At 38.6% G+C, this 25,976-nt stretch overlaps 2 protein-coding genes across 6 annotated transcripts in view; both read left to right on the forward strand.

The window, feature by feature from the left end:
- The first annotated feature begins 2,943 nt into the window (after positions 1–2,943).
- LOC137975357 (SET and MYND domain-containing protein 4-like) lies at positions 2,944–19,993 on the forward strand. 5 transcript variants are annotated; one of them, XM_068822451.1, is made up of 16 exons: positions 2,944–3,266; positions 7,090–7,253; positions 8,647–8,812; positions 10,542–10,709; positions 12,443–12,566; positions 12,997–13,112; positions 13,678–13,802; positions 14,147–14,252; positions 14,346–14,409; positions 14,521–14,613; positions 15,690–15,766; positions 16,407–16,870; positions 17,633–17,706; positions 17,932–18,022; positions 18,228–18,548; positions 18,949–19,993. In XM_068822451.1, the coding sequence occupies exons 2-16, from the start codon at positions 7,126–7,128 to the stop codon at positions 19,241–19,243; spliced, it is 2,412 nt and encodes an 803-aa protein (XP_068678552.1). In that variant the 5' UTR covers positions 2,944–3,266; positions 7,090–7,125; the 3' UTR covers positions 19,244–19,993. The 5 variants fall into 5 exon arrangements, with proteins under 5 accessions (XP_068678552.1, XP_068678551.1, XP_068678553.1 ...); XM_068822450.1 differs by having other exon boundaries at positions 2,946–3,266; positions 6,854–7,253; XM_068822452.1 differs by lacking the exon at positions 2,944–3,266 and adding an exon at positions 5,682–5,831.
- Positions 19,994–21,210: 1,217 nt separating this feature from the next.
- The window catches only part of LOC137975361 (uncharacterized), an 18,419-nt gene continuing 13,653 nt past the window's right edge, over positions 21,211–25,976 (forward strand). The window contains exons 1-5 of the mRNA XM_068822459.1: positions 21,211–21,636; positions 22,151–22,355; positions 22,463–22,658; positions 23,237–23,293; positions 24,701–24,790. Of these exons, the coding sequence (XP_068678560.1) occupies positions 22,198–22,355; positions 22,463–22,658; positions 23,237–23,293; positions 24,701–24,790 (501 nt within the window). The 5' untranslated portion in view covers positions 21,211–21,636; positions 22,151–22,197. The remainder of the gene's footprint in view (positions 21,637–22,150; positions 22,356–22,462; positions 22,659–23,236; positions 23,294–24,700; positions 24,791–25,976) is intronic.

Raw genomic sequence — 25,976 nt, forward strand, 5'->3', positions numbered from 1 at the left:
TATATAGAAGAAAACTATATAGTTATCAATTTCAATTTGAAGAAACGTTCCTGTTGTTAATACGAAATTATACCGGTTTACGGTAGTTCTTTCATCGCTACATCAGTGAACTGATGTCAAGGACGAATGGTGGCATAAAGTTTCCCCTTGTTCTAAATTAAACTGCACGAACATATTATTGTACATTAAAATTTTGACATTGATTGACAGCATACCATTTAAAAAACTTGGTCTTGCTACTTTCGGGGGACGGGGGGGAAGGTCGCTACTTTCGGGAGGTCATTACTTTCGGGGGGGTCGCTACTTTCGGGATTTACTAGCGGCCACAAAAAATTGACGTTAATTTCGGGGGTTCGCTACTTTCGGGGGGTCGTTACTATCGGAACTTGACGGAAGACCCTTCGCCCTCAAGGACTACGGGTCAATAGCCCATGAGGCGGACTACGTGTCTAATTGTCAATTATCAAGTCAAAAAGTGAAAGATAAAAAATGTTTAAATACCAAAAAGACAATAGGTGATGGAATGTTCTTTAAACAAAGAGTTTTGTGCGAATGGAATCAGTCTGCGTGTTGAGACTAGGATTGCGCTCCTTGATGAAAAGCATCTCATAGACAAGACAGTCAAATTTTCCTTGGTACTTTTTTGGAATGCGGAATTGTCTTTCTTTGAGGAGGCTTGTATCCCCTATTGTCTTTTTATTATTGTCTTTTTAATCCTTAAACATTTTTTTATTTTCACTTTTTGACTTGATAATGACGTTAGCCAAACATCACAACGTCGTCTACAAACTTTTAATATGCTTTTACGAAATGTTTTATCGCGACTTTTTCGTTGTCTCTGAAATAAAGGCAGATCCAGTCCCAAAATTGGGTGTTCATTCAATTAATGGATTAGGAATATCTATTAATGGGAAGGACATCGTAAAACCACTCACGAATTTGGATTTATGAGCTTTGATGACTTAGGCTTGGTTGCTGAGGTTACAGGCTGGTGAATGAAGTGCTTTTACGACGTATATTTTTATACTGATGGCAAGTGCTGAAGTCCCGTTCAAGTCAAAGCTGAAGCAAAGGATCGTGGAAAATGTTTACAATACAGTAACAATACAACATTCTTTATTTAACGAAGGTAATGTAATTAACCCAATGAGTTATCTAACTTACAGCCTTCACAACGGCACGAAATACACATATAAAACAATGCCTAATCAGCAATATACGACTTGGTGGGTAATCAACTGACTCTTGAGTAAAGTTTCAACCAATCATTTATAGAATAATGAATAATCGAGCACAACGATCGGACGAGAGCCCCCTCCTCCAACACAGGTGTTTTTGTATCCACGCCCCTGGCACGGATTTCCATAAAATAGAGATTTTATCAACCTATTCCTCCTCAGTAATCTTGCAGTGTAATATAGTGTCTCAGCATGTGAACAAGCTTACAGCTGCCTGTTCCGCCAGGAAGGGGGAGGGGGGGGGACGCTCGTCGAAAATTTTGAATTAAACTTCAAAAGGAGACCCACTTGGGCGTGGCCCAGACTTAGTCTACCCCTAAAAGAGACCATATTTACACGCTCACACCAACCCGGTGTGGCCAAAACGTCACGCATGCGCAAAACCATTTCATCCGGTCAATTAGCAGCCATGGACAGTTGTTTCGGCCTTTTGGGCCTCATCAGCATGGCGTAGCTAACATACCAGCCCGCCTGAAAATCCCGCCAAAGTTGAAATCGCTACGATAAGCAATGCGAATTTCAGTAACAAAAGCAACGGTCGAAAAGCCTGTTGGTTGAAGGTGGGCCTTAAAACGTTTCAGTTGTGAAGGAGCTCTGAATCCGCTACAAACGATTTCTTTTTACTTTGCATAATTTAAATTTAGCCTGCTTAGTACTTTCCTACAAAATACATGTCCAGATCGACAAAATAAAGGGTGTCTTACAACGGATCTTTCGTTGCTATGGTAACCCATCATTTCACAATATGAGCGCATTTTGTTGATTTTCATGCCACCATAAGAAAAAGTGCTGCAGATTCAATCCTTTTAACAGTACAGAACAACTGGTTTGTGGCTCCCAGAGAAGCGTCTTGAATACTAAATCACATATTCCCAGTTTCAAAGCGTCATAAAATTCACTTTTTTACGTAGCGGTTTTCTCAGAATATTCAAGGTTACATTTGGAACGGAAAGAGGCCTTGGCAAGAAACTAATAATTACTGCAAAGCATCATTGAATAGCGTCCATAAAATTTCATGAGTATAGCGCTTTTCATTTTATTTAAATTTGAAACTGGACGTCATGATTTGCCCGATCTGTTGTTCCACAGGTAAACTTGGGCAGAACGAGGAGGGATTTTTAACAAGACGGGCCTTAATTTCGTTTTTTGTCCCTGCATATGATAGATTACCAAAGGTATTAGTTACGCTTAGTAATTCATTCTTTTTAGTCACGTATGGCTCGCAAATGTCGAGTGATTGCTGAGTCACTGTATCACACAGCCGGATCATGAAGAGAGCCAAGCAGAAATTCATATAAATGAATTTGGGATATCCGATATCAAGGCTCCGCGGTAAACTTATTTCATTGGTCGATATAAAGAATCAGGCGGATGCTATCATCTTGATGTACTTTCGATTGTGACCGTTGTCCTCCCCATAACTGCCATTTTTTTCTATTCCAGTCATTATTCTTAAAAATGTTCGACTCAGCCGAATGATTGCAAGAAATGTATATAGCAGAGTGTAATTTTTAGAAACCGGGATAGAAAATGAACGTGAATTTCAGCCATCTAAATATGACTCCGCTATTTCAATTCTTACGTAGATTTCCGCTTCCCTTACGTTCCACGACGAAATCGACTTGAATTATTTCGAAACTGACGAGCAAAGGTAGCTACTGTAGCTCTTATTGACAAAAAGTAAGGATAATAACACCACATGGGATTGTTCCTTGCAAGTTCAAGTTCTGATTTCCTTTGAATAGACACCCAGGAATCAATCTTTTCACCGGATCAATACAGCAGGGTATTGTATTTGTAAACAATCAAAATGCGTGACGCAAACAACACTGAGGATTGAAACATAATAAGACAGATTACCTATGTGCAAATTTTGCGTTATATAACTGCTTGCTGCGCTTGGTACACATCAGCATCACGGCACTATTGCCTACAACTACAACTTGGGTTTGCAGAGTAGTCCGGCCTTGTAGCTGCCCGGGTGTACCTGGTTGTGGAACGTTTACCTACCACATTCATCGAGTTTAAGTAAGTTACCAATGCCACTAATATAATGGCAAACGAGGTTTCAATCAGTCTTTTTGATCAGTTTTGTACTTCTCTTAACTGATATTCCACACAACAACTCTGTCTACGCAAATTTACAATGCTACAATTGCTCATTCTGCTCCTTGCAAGCGCGCCTTTTTGTCATCTTTGAGGGTTATCCCTTTCAAATAACAGATAAATAACCTCAGTCTTAGATTCACCCCAACTAAATTAGCTCTGGGAAGAAAAACTGATCATTCCAAAGACGAAAACCACTTCCCTTCAGATGCTGGCGTGAAATAAGTTGTTATCGTGCTCGTGCATCTCTGCTTGGAAATTCTGTTTTGAGATGCCATGTTGATGTCGGTTATTGATAAAACTTTTTAATATCAGGTGTACAAGCGAAACTAATTAATTATATATTTGGAAGCTTTTGTCTGCCCTCTGGCATCGATGCATATGTCCCGCTGAGAAAACCACGCTTTTGCACATCGAGAATCGTTAGAATTCTAAGGAAGAGTGAAAGTGAATTTGTCTGACACAAACAGCATTGCAGGATATCTTGTGCTTGTAAAAACATATATGGGCGTCACGCGTGGAACTCAATCAGATAACAATGTACCAGTGTACCAAATCAGCCTTTTCCGATGGAGAAAAAGTAGAGATTCACAGACAAGAGCCTTATTCATGTTAAAATTTGTTAATTTATTTTTGGGACGTACGTAAATTTATATTTTGATGAATATGAACAATACCATTTGCAGGTTTTCATTGCAGTACGAGATTGACTCGATTGACTCGATTGACTCGACTTAACTGCTGCACATGCGCACAATGCAGTGTCAATAAAAATTCCCACTAGTCTTCAGGGCCTCAGAATTTAATTTTCTGAGCGGATAACAAGCGTTCAAACCCGCCGCACTTTTTTAATTTTCTTTAGAAATCCCAGGAACACATCACTTGATGTAAAGCGAACGATTAATTTCTATAGAAGGTGTTTGAAGATATAAAAACTTCAGAAAACAATTCACAAACAAGCGAAACCGGTGATAAATGTCCAATTTTGTTTTGATACTTTATTATTTGTAAAAGTATATGTAAAGAATAAGCTACACGCTAACACGCTTACGGCGATCGCGGGTAGGTACTTGGTGTCTCTTTTTCTATTGTTTCAAATTTTTTTGAACAAGGTATAAAACGTTCAGTAATTATACAATTACCCTAACTTAGTGTTAGGGTGAAGTTAATCGGCTTTCGATCAACCGGCCCCTGATTGATTACCAGCCACTGATTTGGGAAATGTGTCAGCACTCACTTCCACTTCCCCCACCACCCCCTCCCCCCCCCCACCCCCTCCGAAAACAGAAGACGATATTCGAGTAAGAGCGAAAATCGGCAGCTTCTCCAGGTACCGGAGCACAAATTACCTAAAACAAAAGAAACAAAAGACAGAAAACAAAACAATTCCAAAATAATCCCAAAGCGACCAAAAACACAAAGCTTTCCGGTACCTGCAGGCGCAGAAAGGCCTCGGAAATCGAGCCTACAGGTTCACTGCAAACATTCCATATCTCCGGAAATCCGCCAAAGTTAAACCGATTCTTGCTGGATCCTTCAAGTTGCGACATCATTCCGTCACTTTTTATTCAGGTGCAATGTAAAGGCAAATCAGACGCTTCTTTCTTAATAGCGCTAATAGGCAACTTTCACGATGGCTTCATTTGACTACAACTACCAGAATTCATGTTGTGTTTTTTTGTATTCCCAAAGGGGTAAAAATAACAATACCACTAATTAGCATGAGACAAACAAAACCCGAAGAATTGTGGTACTTGTAGCGGTTTCATCATGCAAATGTCCTATCAAAATGTGCCGAAAAGATGTTTTCAGAGAAAGCCTGGGTCCGATTTGAATTTTATCGTTATTTGGAAGTCGGAAGTCGGAAGTCCTACGAACTTAAAAGAGGACTTGGCGTCAATTAATTTTTTTTTGTCTTTAATGCGGCCAGTTCTTGCGCCAATAAGATTCAATTGTCTTTTATGTCAATATCCTCATTCGTTTTTTATGTTTATCTTCTTTCTAAGATTAATACATTTGCCAAATTTTGCTGAATTTTCCAATCTCCCTTTTCGGCATGGAGATCATCAAGCACATCAATTTTCACAAGAATGCTATTCGAAGCTTTAGTTTAAATTAAAAGTTCCGACCTCTTCCTTTGACTGCCGTCGGGGAATCGATCGTTATATGTTGCGGGTGCATAAAAAAAAGGCCCCGACAAGCTTTTGTTTGCCACTGACATCAGTGATTTATGTACTAACAAAACATGACGTGAATGATCCAAATTAAAAAAAAAACCACACATACATATAAATGTATAACTTTACTGTGGTCATTCGCTGTGTGATTGCATTGGAGCTAAGCGGCAGTGCTTGATCCAAACTAATGCCCTGGAACTGAATTGTTCTTTCTGCGAATACCGGATCTTTCAACTGATGTAGGAAACATAGGATCAGGATTTTTGTTGCGGCTAACCTGGCTAAACTCCTTTTGAATCTTTTTCACGAGGTAATCCGAGTAACTATGAAATCTATTTGCACGCAGGCTGCGACTGAGATTTGAAGGACTGCTAAAATGTATGTTTCAAACAAGGTGAAAACAGGGAAGAAGATCAACTTTAAATCTGGTGAAAACATTTGTCCACGAAGCCTTTGGAAGCGCTGAATTGTATTCTTTTGAGGTATTTCATTTTTTAACCCTGCAGCAGTCAACACGCTCTAAAGCTTTTTGTCGACGGCATAAAAGTGAAATTACTAAAACACCAGATAATTTTGCTTGCTTGTGCCAGAGGTAAAATGAAGGTCTTGCTATGAGTTAAAACCTTTCTATACTGAAAAAAAAGCAGCTATAATTTATTTAACCATTTCATATTTCTATTTCATTCCGTTTGAAGGCCAGAAAACATGAATAATTGAATAGCACTCCAAAAAAGTGAGGCACTTTGTTTTTTTTTAGTATTTTGCTTCTGTCAAAATTTGCAGAATCCCAGGTCGATATTGAAATTTACATATTTACAAAACATGAAATATTAAAAAGCCTTCGTCAAGGCTTTTAAATATATGACACTTTGCAAATGACGACTGTTTTCAATTGCCAGCATGCAAACAAACAGACAAGGGGACACTCATGGGAGTGAAGATGATTTGTTCACAAATGCGACAGGCAAATTCAATTACTCATAGACTTCACAGGCTAATTATTTCAGAATTCACGCTCCTAGTTTCGACTCTTGAAAACAGGATTATAACCAGCATAAAGGTAAATTTTTCAAGATTTGTTACAAGGCAACGCACGTACCGGCTTTACTTGTGGTCACAAGCTGTTTTGCCATTGGTCAACTTTGAGGGTATGTTGGAGGTGTGTCCGGGGGCGGATATAGTCATGACGAGGCAGATGTTTTCACGCACGATTCACCCTCAGAGAGTAGACTTTAATGTAAAACATAGCTTATGCCGACATTCAGTTTCCTGATTCAAAACATCGCTGTCAAAAAACCTTCCTTGTTAATTTTATTTCCTTCTCCAAACAAGGAACAGGCCGGTTTCGTCACAGATGGATTGTGGAGCTGAAACACATGATCCTGTAAAGGGCCATTATGATTGGTCAATAGATATGGTCCTACGCCATTTGACCAATCAGAGCCTATTTACAAAAACCACCAATTGACAACACTTCGCAAGTGAAATTACTTAGTTCAGTTGCATCAACTCTTCTTGCGGCTCAAGCCTACTGGCAAATTGTAAAATAGTTCTTGCTTCCTCCTCAGATCGACAACAGAAGCAACAAAGCGTTCAGATTCATAATGACGCTTAACTTGAAGAAAGCGTGGGAGGATTTTGTGGTGGAACAACTCCGAGGACCGAACATGAAAGAGTTTAGCCTGCTGCGGACGGATGGAGAGCGATTCAAATTCTGCAAATACATTTTAAGGTTAGATTGAAAAGCTTAATTATATATTTCGTGTAAAAATTTCTGTCGATTTTAAATCGTCCAACGGACAAATCATAAGCCTTTCTTAGATTCAGTAAAATTGTTATTTTGTCAAACCGGCTGAAAATATCGCGTTGTGGCCTCTGCAAGGATATTTGATCAAGCGATATTTTTCTTCAGGTGTTTTTTTACATCAGCACCAGCGATCTTCATCATCACCTGGTTCTTTGCTTTAGGGAATCTCCTTTTTCATTTCTCTTGTGACTCTGTTATTTTAAAGAACACGAAGACGGTTTACCTCAGTGAAAACCACCGTTTTCACATTGTGTTTGTTCAACGCCCAAGTTTGCTTTTGCAGGCAAAGTGCTTGCAGTGTCAAATAATTTTCAATGGAGATCTAGAGGCGGTATATATTATCCCTTGAACATCATAACATCGCATCATTTGTGCGTTCAAAATGTGTAACTTTCATTTCAGTTTTTCCAATGGGCGGTGGTTAAAGTTGGTCACAAATTTGAAATAAGGCGAAGTACACATTGTATAACTTTGTAGTTGCAAGACGGCAGCCTTTGCACACTGTCTCGTGCCGCATTCGCACGTGCCGCCATTCGTGATTCCCTCAGGCATTGTGCTGATCAAGAATTGCCCTATTTCAAAACTATAATTTCTCACTTGCAATCACTATCCAAAAATTTTTGGGGGTTCTTGCTTTTTATTTTGAAACAGTTTTTATTTTTTTTTAATTTGGTGTGATCTGCCAACACACATTATTTTATTTTTGAACCTTGCTGAAATGACATTTTGTGCATTTTTGATCCGGTAGAGAATGGACATGTCCATAGCACAAGGCACATATCATGAAGATTGTGACACTTTGTTCACTCTTCTTTTCCTGTAATAGAATGATTTGCCCCAAATGATGATTGACAACTCAGTTGGTCAAACTTAATTTTAAGGGCAATGCTAAATTAGATATGTGCAAATATCAACGACTTTTTGGCAAGGAAATATGTAAAACGATTTGGTCCTTTTTAGTACATCTAGGTTAATAATTGAATGTTTTTTACCTCAGAGTTGTTTGTTATGTAAACTGATTAAGATATTTCTCTCCTGTTCATTGTCACTAAGCCACGTCTCAAAGGTCTAAATTTTTATGGTTAACCTTCAGAATTGCATCCCAAAGTGCAATGATATTATTGATTATACTGCTCGTATTTCAGTAATTTGTTTTTTGCTTTATGATATTATGTAATTCTGGAAGTCATTTGAATGCGAAAAATGTTGTTGCCTGTTTTTGAATCTTTTCAAAGGTAACTGTTGTCCTATTGACAGGTGTTTTTCCACTAGTTAACAATACACTTCATGGTCATTTTTGGGTTTCTATTTTTTGTAGAAATAACCATGTGGGCTTGGAGATTGTTGAAAAAATACTAAAGCTCTTGAACAGCAGGAATACACAAAAAGCCTGGTCTACAGGAAATGTTCATGAATACTTGCATGTAGGGGAAGAACATTTAAAGCGAAGGGATTTCAAAAAAGCTGTGATCAGCTTATCATTGGTAAGAATGTTGGTGTTTTTGCCCTGTAGCAAGTTCGCCCCGTAGCTAGTTCAGCCCGTTGAAGTTCACCCCCTATATAACCGAGTTCGCCCCACAGTTTACCTAGTTCGCCTCCAAAGTAGATCAAGTTCGCCCCACAATCATGCAATCTTTTAGTTATGAAAAGGTCTTGATCGATCGTCCCTTTCGCGGAGTCACCGTGACTGGCCATGGGTATCAATGCAAGCAAAACCTGGGGAAAGTGTACTCTCCCCAGGTTTCACTCACTTTGAGAAACCAAGATGGTGGCCCCTTTCAATGCGGCCCATTCGTGAAAGGCCTGAACACTTAAGCAAAAGTATAGAAAGGAATGCCAGGAAATATTGGGTGTTCGATAATATAATTATTGGTCACAGCTTTTATTTGATATGTTGGCTCCTAAAGGAGCAGTTTTGTTGTAGCACCTGTAGAGTGCAATATCAAGCGCTAGGCTCTAATGTCAAGTCAAAATTGTCCTGCCATCTTGGATTTGCCGCGTGCGTTTTGGGGTGGATTGTGCGATAACTTCAAAACTCTCCAGCAATGAGTAGATACACAGTAAACAATGTAGTAGACAGACTGTGGAATGATTCTGGCGACGAGGAAGACATTTCAGTGATGATTTTGACGAGGGAAGTGAAGAAAAATACTGCAATGACTCTGAAAGTTCATTGCAAGATTTGGTCTGCACATGGGTGAAAAAATGGCATGCAGCGAAATCGTTAAATCTATGGTTTTCTTGGTACAAAAACTCTATTGAAGGGGGACAATCTTTAAGTGTTATTGTTAGATCTGTCAAAGGCTAGTATACAAGAGAAATTGTTTAAGGTGTCAGAACACACTGAAATAGCTTTGAAAGGGATTCGCAAACTGTCTTTTTAAAAAAGGGAGAAGCTAAGAAATTGGTCATGCCGTCTTAATCTTTATATCCCATAGAAAATTGTTCATTGTATTTTGTATGATTTGGAGTGACTTACAGTAAACACTTACAAAAAAGGACCTAGAATTTAAGAACCTGTCAGGCTAAAACTTTCATTGTAGACCCCTTTACATAAGAACCAGTTTATCCTAAAAAATTAAACAGGTTCTTACTTTATTAAATGACCTTGAAATTTCAAGCATCTGGAAATAATTTTAAACTTGTTTAAAAGTATTTTTTTCATGGTTATGATTGAAATATGAAGGTATCAACATCTTCATCGGAGGAAATCAGTCATACCATATATATCATAGAGTAGATATCTTTTTTGAAAACAAGAACCAATAATTTAAGCTACTGTAAATACCATAATTTCTTATAAGAACCTATTTAGCCTAACTTGGAAAAATCCAGGTTCTTATATGTGGGTGTTTACTGTATACATATTTGCCCTTTCAATCCTGAGAGTGAAACTTAAAGATTTTACCCTAACGCCAGATGATTTGACTTTGACTGACGTCAGACAATTTTACCTGTGAGAGATGAATGGGTGAGCAGTCCTATGCATAATTATTGTACATGTAGTTAAAATTTTTCCTCAGTTGAAAATTTTTCAGACTAGTTTGTTTTTTGCTTTATTTTGTCTTATAGTCATTATCGTAAACTGAAACAAAGGAGAGTAATGAAAAAAACTAGTTTAAAAATTTCTAATGAGAAAAAATTTACAACTACAATGCATACATACAGACATAAATATACATATATTATGTTTCTTATTTGTCACCATTGCAGGCTATTCAGGAAGCACTTTTAAAAAAATTTGAAAACTATGAACCACTTTCCGACCAACCAGGTAATTTCTGTGAGTCAGGGTCTGCAGACAGTGTTGATGCCAGAGTTGGTATTGTCTCTCTTTATACCAGGAGAGCTGAGGTCCTTTTTCAGGCACAGGAATACAAGGTGTGTGAAACTCTTTGATTTGCTTTTGAAGAATTTTTTATTTAAGTTCACCTAACCTCAAAGTTTTGCGTTTTTTTTGGCAAAATTAAATGTCTAACATATATTTTACCTTTCCTAGGCCTAATGAGATACAAGAGAGTTTCAAAGCTGGCATTCATTTGTCCCATGGCCGAGCTAGTGAGAAGTATGGTTCTGTTCCTTCAATGACGTCAAGAACTAATTTACATTGGCAAAGCTCTCGAAAACTATAGTGCAAAATATTGTGCAAAAGATCAATTGAGATGAGAGGACAAGGATGACTACGTGTAAGAGTTTTTGGTACTGAGTATGCGCATAAGGTTTGGAAGTCGACATTTTTCGAAGTGCACATGCTCGGATCAGAAAACTCTCACTCGTAGCCATCCTCGTCCTCCCATCTAAAGGTCCCTAATGAAGGAATAGGCCCACGCCTCTCACTGCCTCGGCCATGAGATAAACAATTATTGCCAGCATCTTTCTCGTACATACCTTATGAGGCACATTAAAAAGTAGAATCTAGAGAAGCAAAAGTAAATAATATACCTGTATGTTTTAATTTAACTTTCGCCAAAGTGAATATTTTGAGGTTAGGTGCACTTTAATGTAAGGAAGAGGCACATGGAGTACATGTACCACGTTCCCTGTGTTGTAGTTCTTATGTCCAGCTTGTTCTCAGTACACTCAAGCCATAATAATTACTGCATGTGTGTAGTGAGAACAAGCTGGCTTCACACTGTTGCAACAGGGCTAAAAATTAATGAAAAAATCCAGTCGTAATTTTGCAAATTTTATGATCGATCGAAGGAATGGAGTTGTGCACGTAACATCACAAGTAAATTACGCTACAATTATGCTATCTTCAGATTGAAAGAAAATTCATGGCAAGAAACTAAATAATTTTGTAATTTATTTATTTATTTTAGTAAAAGTAGCAGTAAGTGTTTTGAAAGAGCGAAGGTGAAAACAAGTCGCAAATTATTTGCAACTTCTCCAGATATTTTAGTCACAAAGGGAAAAAACTCAGTCACAAATGAAACTGTATTGGTCGCAGTTTTTAGCCCATTGCAGTACCCCTGCCATAGCCCCTGCCTGCAAAGCTAATAAGATTGATAAACTCATAATTAAATTCAAAGTCATACTCTAATTTTAAGGTAGCTGATAAATACTGTTAATTAGAATTTAACGGAGATAACAACCAGAGGGCTCATTTGCCAGTTGTGGTCAGTGGTGTTGTCAGGTTGCTGCATGCTTCATGATTTCCTGTGCTTATTTTTTTTGTAAGGTGTAACTGTGGCATTGTGGTTGTGTAGCATAACAAGCAAGTACATAGAGCATTTTTAGCGGTTATTTCCCCTTCCCTTCCCCGCTTTTTCCTCTGTTTTTATTAGTGTATCAGGTGTCTTGCTGTGGGGGGCCATGGCCAGAATTTCCCAGTCGTAGGTGGAGCTATCTCCGTCTAGGAGCTGGCTGCCAATAGTGGAAGTTCCTGGATGTCTCAAGTACCCAACCTCCACTATCGATGGAATTACTGATTGAGGAAAAATTTGTCACCCTTGTACTGACCTCTCACATCTAGACTTTTAAGTACTCTTGGACAAGAACTGTTTACCATAGAAGTCCCATCTCATCTCACTTTTCCCAACTTAAGAATGTGTGTATGAAGGTTGTGATAGCTAAGTAATGCATTAAACTTTAAAAAACCCTTTTCTGTCTAGGCCTGTCTGAATGACATTCAAGAAGCAATATCATTACAATGCCCACAAGCTGTAAGCACCAAGCTAGTCAATCTTCAGAGGGCTTGTCAGAAAAAAATAGTAACTTGCAGTCAGCAATTTCAAGGTATGACTTGTTTTAGGTACAACAACCTTATTTATAAGTTTAGTTTTAAGCCTTATGTAAGTCATGCCCTCCTACATATACAACCACGGGTGGAGCAATAACTGTTTCACACCCCAATTATTATTCTCAGTCATTGTTGTTTCTATGCAAAAGTCTTTTCATGTGTAAATATGTTGTGAAATGCAGCTCTGAAATTATCAGTGGGTGAAATTGATTTCTAATGGTTCAGTTCCCAATTGAGGCTATTAAATCCTGAGTTATCCATCCCCAAATCTGGATTTTGGCTTGAATGACTCTTTCTGTAATATTGTTCTATTTCTGTAAGCAGCATGGACTACTAAACAGTACTAAATTGACTACATGTATGCTGAATTTGGCTTTCAAACAGTTATTTAATGATGGAGATTGTCTTTGTTTTCTCTTTGTTTAGGTGTTGATCCTTCCAGGGAGATACCAACTGTAACAGGGAGGCTTCACAGCAAGATAGCACATGGCTCCCATTTAATTGAAATCAACTGTACCAGCAGTCAGGGTAGATTTTTGAAGGTTCGATTAACATGAATTCAATTGTTTTTTAATGATGATAATGTTATCGTTCTTTTTGTTTTTACAAAGAGCTGTTTTTTTATGGAGTATGGTCATCCTAGTTTACTCTGTGAGTTACTCACTCATTCTGTTCACTCTTAGAGGGAAATTAATTAAATTGCACAACTTACAAAATTTTATCTTCATATAATTTTTTCTCTCCCCTTTGTCAAAAGGTTTGGTGAGAAATTGAAACTCAAATATTTTTTTCTGTTTACAAGATGGAAGACAGGTTAAAATAAGCTTATAAGGAGAATGATCCATAATACTGAATGACAAGAGATAAATATTATGGTTATAATTTTCAACCCCTTTGGCCTGGCTTGTAATAAAAATTATATGTTTTAAAGGAAAACACTGTGCAGTAATACTTGTCAGATTACTGGTATTATTATCTAAGTGGATAGTATCGTAAAATGGTCAAACAAAATTTCAGAAAAACTAGCAGTGCATGGTTTCCTTTGAGAAATCTCCTCTTTTTTGAGAGAAGATTAAAGTTTGCAAATTCATTTATTTTGTATCATAGGCGTCTGATGACATTCGTGCTGGCGACACTTTAATCTCAGAGTCACCTTATGCAGCTGTTCTTTTGCCTGAAAATGCTCATACTCATTGTGCTTGTTGTTTTCAAGCTTTAGTAGCACCATTCCCGTAAGTAATTTTTTTCCTTTCTGGCCACAGTTCGTACAGTTTAAAACTTTGACGCTATGGTCGTAAAGGCTTTACATCAATCTGCTGTAAACATGACAGCCTTCCAGCTAAGTGTGACTTTAGAAGATCTCAACAGGTCAAGCAGCGAGTCTCCACACATTTCTTTGAAGCAATATTATTTATTACATGCTGTATCCAGATCCAGATTTTTATTGGCCACCTCTTGTTTGAACTTTAATGCAAGAGAAAGTTGACAAGTTACACCAAACAAACTATTGTTTGTCTTTAGAAAAAAAAAACGCAATTAGAAATTACTTCTGATGCTCTGTGTTGTCTTCTCACAGATGCCTTTATTGTTGTGAAGTACAGTATTGTTCACAATCATGCAGAGAAACAGCCTGGACAGAGTACCACAAAGTCGAATGTAGTCTTGGGCCTCTTCTTAAAATGGTACATTCCATCCCAGTATAGTGCAATTGGAGTTTTGGTTTTCTTTGGTGCAATCCACTTTTTTACTTATTTATTATGTTCTTGTTCTTTTAGGTGGATACTTCTTTCCATTTGGCGCTACGAATCCTCTTGGTAACGGGAACAAACAAAATACTTGGTAAGGGTGGATCTCTATCACCTTTCCTCCTAAATGAATTTGTTAACGATGTTGATGTCCTAAATTTAGCTTTTTTTATCATTAACAATGGTTATTTTGTCTATGTCTTAGATTTCTTGAAAGGAATGTCCTCATCATCCCTGTCTGATGAAAGTTTTCATCTAAGCAAATGGTCGGGATGCAACCCAGATGGAGAATATTTAGGTAAGAAATAAAAGCAAGCTCAAGATTTAATTACATGTCTGTCCAGAAGAAGTGTTTTTTTCGGGAAGGATGAAATGGTATTTGTTCCTTGTGTTGAAAAAAACCAAAGATGCGAATTAAATGGGACATTCCTGTTTATGTCTGTTTTGAGCAAAACCTCATTTCCTTGCTTTGCTGTAGCAAAGATTTAAGCATGTAGGCAATGCAGTAAAGAGAGCTCTTCTGTAAGGGCCAATACATACGTGTATCAAAAAAGAAACTGTCTCTGCTATTTACCCTCCCTTGAGACTAAAATGAATTGTGCAGCTCATAAAGAGTGAGTTGAAAGCATGTATAAAGTTCCTCTGACAGGCTGCATTATGATCCAGACATGATTCTGGAGCACAGCACCACAGCCAGATGTACCGTACACTGTAATAATAATAATAGTAATAATAATAATATTATTATTATTATTATTATTATTATTATTATTTGCGTTGCTGAGATCAGCATTACTATGCTTGAGAGGTTCGCGAGCTAAGAGGAGGATCCATCTAGAATTGCCGGACATTGACTTTGACATCGAGAGAGGACATGCAAATATTCCTTGAAAACATTGAGGACGATATTTTATTTCTTACTTTTTATCGTTTTTCGTGGTAGATTTCCATATTTGAAGTTAATATCTTACATCCTATTATCGTAATCAGTTTTCAATTGCGATATCAATGTTGATTCGTGCAACAAACACAGTGATGTTTTTTACGGTTTTACTATAAGTAACATTAAAGGAAAATGTTTTCTACCTATTTTTTAATGATTATTATTATTATTATTATTATTATTATTATTATTATTATTATTATTATTATTATAAGTGGGGAGGGGAATTTGATATGGGAGGAAAACCAGAATACACAGATCTGAAGTACTGTAAACCTTTGAGTTAGTGTAAGATGGACAGAAATATTATTGTGCTTGTATACGGTCACAGTAAATGATTGCTACACTAGACAATCACCCATCCTGTCATTTACCCCATCCAACAGGACTTGACTTTGATAAACAAATTTTGGTTGCCTTTGTTCTGACAGGTGATTATAGCTCTGTCTTCAGCTTGGTGACCAACACTGATTTGCAGCCTGTCAAAATACTGATGTCTCATGCACTGGTATGTCTTTTGCTATAAGAACAGATATGATACAACAGCTTGCAAAATTGGTGAGACTGACTTTCGTTAAAAAAAAAACACCTTTTCTAGCTCTTGACACGTGCTGTATCTAGAATTCCAACCTTTCCCACTTCTCCCCTCCTTCTCTCCCTTTCAAGTTTTCAGCATTATTTTTTATTGCTAGCAACTTTGATAAGGGGGAAGGGGGGCTGCAGTATGTGAGATAATGGGTAAATTAATAATGCCCAAGCAGGTGAAGTGTCTCCATTAATTTTGCAACCTGTTGCTTAGTGGTCAATGATGCTCTATCAGTGGAAGATCTTTATTAGTATAATACAACTCAACAGGTTTCCCACAGATATCAAGTTTGACAATCCCAGTGCAATGCATTAGGTTAATTATGGCTAAACACAATAAAAAAATTTGCTTGTGCATGTGATTTGCAAAGGATAACATTTTTCAGTTGACCGCATACATGTACATTCATCTGGCATTAATAACTTAGTAATTTGCAGTTTATAAGTCATGTCATTGATTCCTCGCAACTTCCATTTGGCATTTTTTAATTGAATGAATTGTTGAGAACAAACCAAATTCATTTCACTGTAGGTTTCATGTATTTATCAACATTCTTTTCTAGCATTGTGCATTACTGGCTGAGTTTCTTGGTGGTGTCATGGTTAGAGATGATGTTGGTGAATTGCAAAGGACTACAAAATGTGGTGACTGCACCCAAAACAGGCTATCTCATTCACAAGAACAGGGAAACCAAACAGTTGAACAGTGCTACAATGGTGGCAATTTTCAGAAATTGTTTTGCACAAACTTGCAACAAGAACTTGACAGTAGCAATGAAACTGGTGAAGGTCCAAGCTGTCTTGCAGCAGATGTTATTGGCTGTCTGTTGTTTCATCATTCTCAGCAAATGTGTTGTAATGTTCATGCAGTCACAGCAATAGTGCCTGCTAATGACAGCAAGTCAAATCCAAAACTTCCTACATCTAAGGACAAAGTTGTAACACGGGAACAGAAGAGGATAGCCACAGCTGTGTATTCCACTGCGAGCCTGTTGAATCATGCTTGTGATCCAGATGTTATAGTGAGGTGAGAGATTTGTTTAGACTAGTTTTTAAATACAAATTTGTTGAGTTTAGAATAATGTGGTAGTAAGATTGGACCAAGAAAGTTATTATTGTTTTGTTTGGTTTTGTTTAGGGAGAGTGTTTGCTTATTTGGGACTTTTGGCAGTCTTGTTGTGCAATTTCTCCGTTAGAACCACAACTTCCCAAGAGCTCTTCCTTTGACATGAAACATAATAACCATGGAGGAAAGCATTAAGTAGACTTTCTAAGGAGCAAAACGTTTCATGGACATATCTGGTTATTTCATCCTCAAGCAATGTCCATTGCCAGGGGGGGAAACTCCCATATAAAAAGGGAGGGATGCTCGCCAGAAATTTTAAATTAAACCCCTAAAGGAAACCAACCTGGGTGTGGCCCAGGCTTTTTTTACCCCTAAAGTAAATATATGTACTTATTATATTTCTTTGTGGGCAACCCTAAAGGAGACCTTCACGGCTACATATGATAGCGTTTTGCCCAGAAAAAATTAAGTGAGACCAAAATCCGAAATTTACACCCCTAAGCGAAACGACAAGCATCCCTCCCCTTTTTATATGGAAGGCCCCACCCCCCTGGTTAGGGTTAGGGTTAGGTTAGGGTTAGGGTTAGGCTAAGACTAAAGTATCAAAATCCACCAGAGTTTCTTGAAGTGGGGTTCTTTACATTATTGTTTTCAAGGGCTTTCTAGTAACCTTTGATGATCTCCATGTTTTGCAAATGTCAAAGTTATACTCTCTACTTATAGCTTTGTTGGTGGCCATCTGGTTGTGAGGGCAACACATAACATTTCCAAAGGATCAGAAATATCTCATTGCTATGGTAAGTTAACCCAGAGGTTATGATGTACTGTAGCTTATAGCCAGCCTTACATGATTGAATTGCTACGTTCCATCCTTATCAATGCTTGGTTCCTTTATCCCATCTGGGGTTGACAGACTCCTGGGAAGTATAAATTGCCTAAATCCAGTCATGACTTCGGACAAAATGCCATAATAACATTGAACTTGAGATAAAATATTGAATGACTTGACTGTTTTTTCACAGGCCCACATGTGAGTCGCATGGGTCGGGAGGATCGTCAAAAGCTCCTGTACCAGCAGTACTTCTTTACTTGTCAGTGCACTGCGTGTAAGAGGTGAGTTTTGATACAAGGAATGTTCTGCAAATCCATTTTAACTATCTTCATCAGAAGGATCTTGGAAGCAAACAGTTCACTGTGGTTAGTGGGTAGCATCTTGCTATCCTTATTGTTTTTCAATGGAGCACCAAAGTACTGTTTATGTGGGTCACCCATGATGGCCCAAAGAAATAATTTGCTGGTTATTGCTCTTTTTATGCAGTGATGAAGAAATGGAAAACAAGAGACTCTGCTTCTCTGCATTTGCCTGTCCAAAGTGCAAGTCTGCAATGAAACTGTCATCAGTAAGTGATGACATCACAGGAAGCTGTCAAAACCGTGAATGCAGTTACAAGAAGAGTATGTTAGAAGAGTGCAGACTGGCACATGAAGCCGAGCTTCTCTTCGTGAAAGGGGTTCGCCTCTCCGAGAGAGTAGGAGTCAAAGAGGCTCTTGATGTGTTCATGGAATGTCTGCGGCGGCGTAAAATGCTGCTCCACACGTACCATAAAGATCTGGCAGAGACGCATGATGCAATAGCTAGGTAAATAATTTATGTACCTTTGTGACCTTACATGTTCCTCAGTTGGTATTTCTGAATGGAGTGACCAAATGTGGACACTATGCGGTTCTATCTCGTTCCCAGTTTGACTGTATGCAGGGGACCACAGGCAATTATTGGGTAGATTCCATCCTTTCAAATAGTACAGTTCAAAGTGTTAAAACTAGTTTTAGCCTCCTTAAAGAGAAAATCTCGAAAATTATTTCCTTGCTGAACGGGGTTTTGTTTAGGATAGCTTTGCGGCACAGGTTGTTTTTTAATAAACTGACAAAAATCCTAACATATTACATTGGTACCTCCCAAGTTACATTTCACCCATGCAGAAGAAAGGGCCATGATCAGTTCCCTTTGAAAGATTTGGTTTTGTTGCGTTATTTTTCAGGTGTTATGCTATGATGGGAGATTTTAAAAAGGCAGCACATTACTGTTCTCAAAGCTCTGAATCAGTCGGGAAGGCTTTTGGTTCATCGAGTGTGGAATATGCACATGAACTTCACAAGCTATCACAACTGCTGTTTAATGACAGACAAGTTAAGAAAGCACTTTCCACGATTGACAAAGCCACAAGTCTTCTGGTGCAACATTACGGTCGCAGCAATCCAGATGTAAAGGAACTAAATGAGATGAAACGCTGTTTGATAGCTGTCGGCGGCCCCACCAGGTCCATCAGCTCGTGATTTGATCAAATGTGAATAAAAGAGTTCGATAAAAATCGAGATTATGGATATAACCAAGTAGGAGCCAGCCCCCTTATGGTTATATCGCCACATACAGTGACACCATCCTTGAATGAAACTTCCATTAAATTAAAAAAAAAGGGTATTCAAAAAATGGACAAAAACGGAACTTGTACATATAAAATTGTGATAAAATTTTTTTTGAAAATATCTTTTACACTAAAAGTGTTGTGTATACTTTTTATGAGTTAAATACAATTGTATGAACTTATAGTTTGTCTATCTCCATTGACGGAGATCGGTTAACACTTCCGTAATATTTTGAAACTTGAAACTTGTTTTGATTAAAAACAAGAGCCGTAACAAATAAGTTTATGAGAGAGAAGGTTAAAAGTATTTAAAAAATACTGTTCGCTTTATAGAGAGGTATAAGCGAAACATTTAATTGGGAAAAAAACTTGATTCCAAGGAACAGCTCTAACGTCTCGAGTCCCTCTGCAAATACTGGACAGCATTTTATTTTGGTTTGGTGGAAATCAGAATTATTTTGAATCTGCGTTCCGAACTTGCAGTAAGTGTTCAAATGATGGCAGAAGTACAATGATTCAGTGATTTGGCGTGTGGAAACTAAGTTGTGAATAAAAAGTACGTATTGTTCACATCTCCAGAATGGATCAGTAACGAGTTACAAGTGTCCACTTCATGTCAAATTGAAATGTTTTCGTGAATAAAATTCAACTCTTAACCATGCCTTTATCTCCATGATTATTTACCATTTCCCCGTGCCTAGAACTAACAAACTGTCTCTATACCCGTGTTTTAAATCAAAGTGCAGTACCCAACTAAACAAACGCGTTCACAAAATTGTGCATCGGTGGCTCAGTTGGTTAAGTTGCGGGAGGTCGTGAGTTCCACTTCGGCCGGACCAACACTTGGGGTCTTGAAATAACTGAGGAGAAAGTGCTGCCTTTGAAATTATACCCGCAAATGGTTAGACTTTCAAGTCTTCTCGGATGAGGACTATAAGCCGAAAGACCCTTCTCACAAATATCTTCCATGTTCATGGGACGTAAAAGTACCCACACACTATTCGAAAAGAGTACGGGATGATGCCCCCTGTGTTGTGGCTGTCCTTTGTGAGTGTGTTCTCTCCAGCAGAAGTGGCCGGCTTGGTAGTGATGTCTCAAAAAGGCTTGTGGTGTACGAGGCCACCCAAGTAGAAACAGCCATAAATCAAAAGGGACTTTACCGAGTGCTTGAACATGTTGATGAAGGTGATCAAATGTTGAGCGATCCCCAAATTGTTAAAGAAGAGCGGGTTCCTAAAATTACGGCCCGAAGCATAAGATATCAGCCAAGAAGACTCTTTTTCTGCCATCTAAAGTAAAATTGAGAAATCCGTGATGAGAAAAGCAATGAGTGAACCGTCCTTATCTTACACGATGACTCGTTGCTGTCATGGTTTTCTATCGCATAGTTGGTGCCTCACTGACCAACGCGGTGGATTAAAACAGGTGTTGTTTACAGTTGTTTACAGACCTATCATAGTGCAGGGTTTGTGTAAGTGAGCGTGAAATTTGAAGCAATAGAAAAATAATGATGTAAAGGGAAGCAAGGAAGTCAACAGCTTTGTTTGTTAAATTACTTTACGGACCAATGCCTTCCGTCACCTTACATCATCATTAGCTATCCAGTTGGCCAAACGATATGTCATTTGACGTCAACAGCTTTCAGTCTACAATATGTGATTGGTAGTGGCCTCTGAGAGCGAGGAGATATGTGGTATTTCTTTCGAAGGCTACGCAAAGTTTATAGAAACCGCAAATTAATTCCCTAAATTTTCAATACCTGAAGACTTGATTACAGATCATCACGAAAACTAACAATCAAACGTAAGATAACACCTGTTTCAAGAAGTACCGCCATCACCCGACGAGTCGCGTGTATCGAACCTAAGCTTTGGCTGGAAACCAATAGAAAGGGCTTGAGTAAAAGTAAACTTATACATGTCCTGCTAATAGCACGTTCTTTCACAATGACAAATAACAGACATAACAGATAGGCTGTTGAAGACGAAACTCGGAATCCGTGGCTCGTTCCTTAGATCACTGAATAGAAAAATCAGGTGTATTTTAGGGTGGAATTGTATTCAGCCTTCTCTGTGTTTCAAAGGGGGGAGGTAGATACTTTACGATCCACCAGCTGAAGGTCGAAGACGAACAGGTTTGAAATTTATCACCTGAACTGGTTGATTTGAATTCAAGTCTACACAAGTGACCTGTTCATCAGTTGATGATGTACCCTCCTGCCTGATCGTCTGGTAACTCAATCATTTTGAAGGAAGTGATTTGAAGAAGCAATGAGTTTCAAGAGACAACATGTGATAAATAGAGGTGAGTATTTATGTACAGAAAATCCGCCGGCCAAGACAGATATCAACAGTGTAACTTGGCTACAATTGGAATGTAATGATGTAATGCTCTCGAGGAAAGGCAATGTGGCTCGGGCTGAGAGCGCGTTTGCAACCAAACTACTTTGCATTTCAATTAGATATAGTTCGACAGTATGGAAATAGTTGGAAGAGGTCCTTGACACACCCCTATTACTATTGCCAGACATCTTTCCCTGGCAATTTTCTTTACTCCCTCTTTATACATCAACACTGGTTACCGAACCAGCCAGGCCCGCCGCGGGTTGCTCGAAGCATGGTTAGCTCTAACCAGCGTTAAATATCATGGAAACCAGTTTTGATACCTCTTAACCAACGGTTAGCGCTAACCAGGCTTCTAGCAACAAGCCCCAGGACTCTGAAGGGCGAAAGGGTTAAAGAAAATTCAACTCGAAAAACAAATGCCTATTGTCAAATGTTTTCTGCACACTGTTTATCCTTTCTTATTTTTGATGAAGTCCACAGATAATGGTGTTCAAGTGCTTCTCAGTGTCCCCAGACTAGAATGCTTTGTGACTGCCTGGCTCAGTTGGTCGGCAGATATATTGCAGTAACGCGATTGCTGATAAAATGGCGATGGACCGTAGCAACCATGTTTATTCTATACTCCATTAACACTCTACACCCACTTTTTGAAAGAAACGTCTTGGAATCCAATGAAAGGTAACAGCCACACCTCCATACCAAGAATAAAACGCCGGAAAATGTCATGATGTAGTTTCTCTGTTGTTCGCTTGTACCAGGTGTTAAACTTTGATTTCTGGTTCCAGGAATTTAATAAAACATGGTCTTCCTACAGAGAGCGTTACTATCGCATGGAGGAAGAGACGTCAAATAGAAACACCTAACTTACTTAGCCCATATGTTATGGAAAGTGATTCGTTATCTCTTCGCGGATGGTGGATGTCACACGTAAGATGGGACGTCGCTGAAATGAAGCAAAGATCCAAGCGGAAACCCAGACAGGCCAGTTCAAAAGAAAAGTTTATTACTGTTTTAAAAAGGAAGTGTTCGGGTCCCATTGTAAAAGTTGTAAAATTCATTTACAATCGATAACAATCGATAATAATCAGTGGAGTTCAGATCACATTTATGCCTCTCAGTACCATATAGGGCGATGTTAGCAGCTCTCGTGAGGTACAAATGACCACAACTTGCTGCCCGGGAAACCCAAAATAAAAGACTATATAACGGAAACTATGTGTTAGACTTGCTACGAAACCAATCAATATTCTACCGGCTCACTGAGTTCGAGAGATCCGTACACTACCCTCTGTAAACCTGGATAAATCCTCGGCTCTAATGCTACACTTATTAGTACTCTTTGTCCGTTATAGCAAACAACCAATATCAACATTGAAAGCAGACCACTAATTCACTCTCCTTTCCACATTCAATAAACACAGTCAGACACTACCTGAGTGCTCGTCATCAGATTGCAATCAAATCTTTCTTTCACAATTTTTTTAGTTTGAAAGATCTTTACAGAGAGATATGCTGTCAATGTAATCACTGATTGATTGTACTCCGGATTTTCATGGCAGGTTTTCAGCGTGGAGTGCACACCGCATAGAATGGTGGAGACATATCAGTATTTGTTGGTAAGCCTTGAGTAACATGGGATAAGTCAAAGAGTAACACAGGAGTTGAGAGACGCGTAAAGCCAAAACTGATTTCTCATGAATGCCGGTATACTGATTTGGAGTGCGAGTTATAAACGAATGAGATAAGTGATCCTTGGACTTGAGTGGAAAATTAAATTGTCTCTTATAGACAGGGCGTAACGATGTATATGATCTGGGGGCCATTTCTCGAAAGTCCCGAAACTTTACGGGCCAGTTTCGGGTGTCACAATTCCCATTGTATCTCAAGAACGGAGAGAATTTAATTCGTCCAACCTCAGATTTATTTTTCTTTTTGTTACCTTTACAACATGTTAAAAGATCGGGTTTCCAAGACAAGCGGTTGGCAATTTCACGGATGGCTTTTCGGGCCCAAAAAGTTTTCGGGACTTTCGAGAAACGGGCCCCAGGGATCAAAGGCGTGAAAAGGGACGGGATCAGGGATCACAGCTCTGGGATCTGGAATCACAACGCGTGGGATCGGGATCAGCGGTATTTTTCACGGAATCAGGGATCAGGGTAAAATTTGGGGTAAAAATATGGGATCAGTTACGAAAAAATATACCTCGTTACGACCCTGTAATATAGATGTTGCCGGTAAAATCCGTTCTCAGGTTAAATCCGTTTTTAACCGAGGTTAATTTTTGCTGATCCTCGTTTTACCTTGTAGGTTGAATACGCACTCAGATGAATTGAAGAAACGTTTTTTGGAGTCTATAATTAAGCGTATAGAAAAATTAGGGTCAGGATAGGATTAGTTTTGGTTATTATTTAACAATTATTCGGCGAAGGCGAAGTGATCATCGGTGAATATTCACCTCGATAATCACTGAGCCTGAGGCGAATAATTAATTGTTTTAGTATAAATACACAGGTGATTATTTCAAAAAAGAGAAGAAAAAAAACATTTCAACGCGAAATCATCTTCACTTACAGTGGCAAAACGACTACTGGCAGCCATTTTGTCCGTCGAGGTGATTATCGGCTGATAATCCGAGATAGCGAGCCAATGAGAGCGCGCGATTTTGTATAATCACCTGTGTATTTATACTAAACACGGATATTCTGTTTACTTCGGGAGGCGCGGTGGCCTCATGGTTAGAGTGCTCGATTCTGGATCGAGTGGTCCGGGTTCGGGTCCTGACTGGGGACATTGTGCTGTGTTCTTGGGCAAGACGCTTTACTCTCACGGTGCCTCTCTCCACCCAGGTGTATAAATGGGTACCGGCGAAATGCTGGGGGCAACCCTGCGATGGACTAGCATCCCATCCAGGGAGGAGTAGAAATACTCCTAGTCGCTTCATGCTAATGAAACCGGAGATAAGTGCTGGCCTGATGAGCCTTCTGGCTCGTAAGCAGAGACTTAACTATTCTTTTTACTTGCAGCTTAACAAAAGCATTCCTGTCAAAGGAATTAAATTTCAAGTCAGTACAGCCTCATGGAAGATGTCGCGACCCCCTAGCAGTCGCCGAATGGTAACAAGCAACTGCTATTTTAATGTTATAATATTTTTGTTCTTTGAAAAATTGTAAGCGTGATAATTAAAATTCAATTGGTGACTTTTGATAATATTAATAGGGAGCCTAATTGAGCACGCGAAGTTTTTAGACGTTGGCGGCAAACAGCAGAGAACTTTTCGCATCCCAGGACAATAGTGTCTCCCTAGATTTTCAAAGTAATCACCTCAAATGGAGAAAAGAGAACTTAGCGATATAAATATAGTTGTGAGAAGAAAGGTTCAAAGTGAAAACAGTTCACTTCCTTTTTGTCGTCCGCGACTCAGAAACGTCTAGTGTTTAAGCTCCCTGATATCAGCTGGTGAACGCTTTTAAGCCCTGGCCAGCCCTAGATTCAACCCTCCAGCTTTGCTCTATCCAACATTGTTCAACAATTTGGCCGCCCACGTTGGAAGATGTTCGTTCAACATTTTTTGTTCGATCAAGTGTTGGATAGAATTTGCTTGTGATCAAACAATACACCCAACCATTTTGCTCGACGGAACAATGTTGCAGTGTTTTGCCGCTTTTCCAACAAAGTTGTGTCCTAAATCGAGTCACGTCCACGCTGCTAGCCAATCACGAATCGCTATCTAATTTTCAAGCCTAGTTGTAATTTGCAACAAAGATAGCAGACACGGACGAAGATGACGTCATGGTTGTTGATGAACAACTAGAAACCTTGATCAGCGAATATGAAGCAAGGCCAAGTCTGACGGACACTTTTGGTCTCCTTTATCACGATCGCTCTGTTTGGAGATGTCTGGTTCAGTAGCGTTTAAACTTTCTGCAAATTGATCCGGGCTCATTCTCATCATCTCTTAAACGTGGATGTATCTTGCAGTGAGCATACCCTTTTTCACGGTTCGCTTTTTTTTTTTTATAATTTTTTAATTTTTTTTATTTTTACAATACATATACATACATTAATTACAATTCTAAAACAGCTACTTACTCTACTTACAGTACTACATTACTTTTTTTTAAAAAAAAAAAACATATATTAAAATAAAATCACACAGAAAGTCATACAAGATATTTGATTTCAAGGCAAAGGATTCTACCTTTTACGCTTCTTATGTATAGTTAATGCAGTAGATTTTGTGAGAGGTTTTTTAAATTTTTTTTTTAAAGCGAGACCATTTCCGTACAAAGACGTTTGAGT

This window comes from Montipora foliosa, chromosome 11, assembly GCF_036669935.1.
Source record: "Montipora foliosa isolate CH-2021 chromosome 11, ASM3666993v2, whole genome shotgun sequence".
Classification (NCBI taxonomy): domain Eukaryota; kingdom Metazoa; phylum Cnidaria; class Anthozoa; order Scleractinia; family Acroporidae; genus Montipora; species Montipora foliosa.

What these genes read in the sequence shown, in the direction of transcription:
- LOC137975357 (XM_068822449.1), top strand. Translation starts at nt 6,450, where the DNA reads ATGGGAGTGAAGATGATTTGTTCACAAATGCGACAGGCAAATTCAATT. An exon ending in TTCAGGCACAGGAATACAAG is followed by an intron (nt 10,710 to 12,442) that starts GTGTGTGAAACT and finishes TTTTCTGTCTAG; the next exon opens with GCCTGTCTGAATGACATTCA. An exon ending in GCTTTAGTAGCACCATTCCC is followed by an intron (nt 13,803 to 14,146) that starts GTAAGTAATTTT and finishes GTCTTCTCACAG; the next exon opens with ATGCCTTTATTGTTGTGAAG.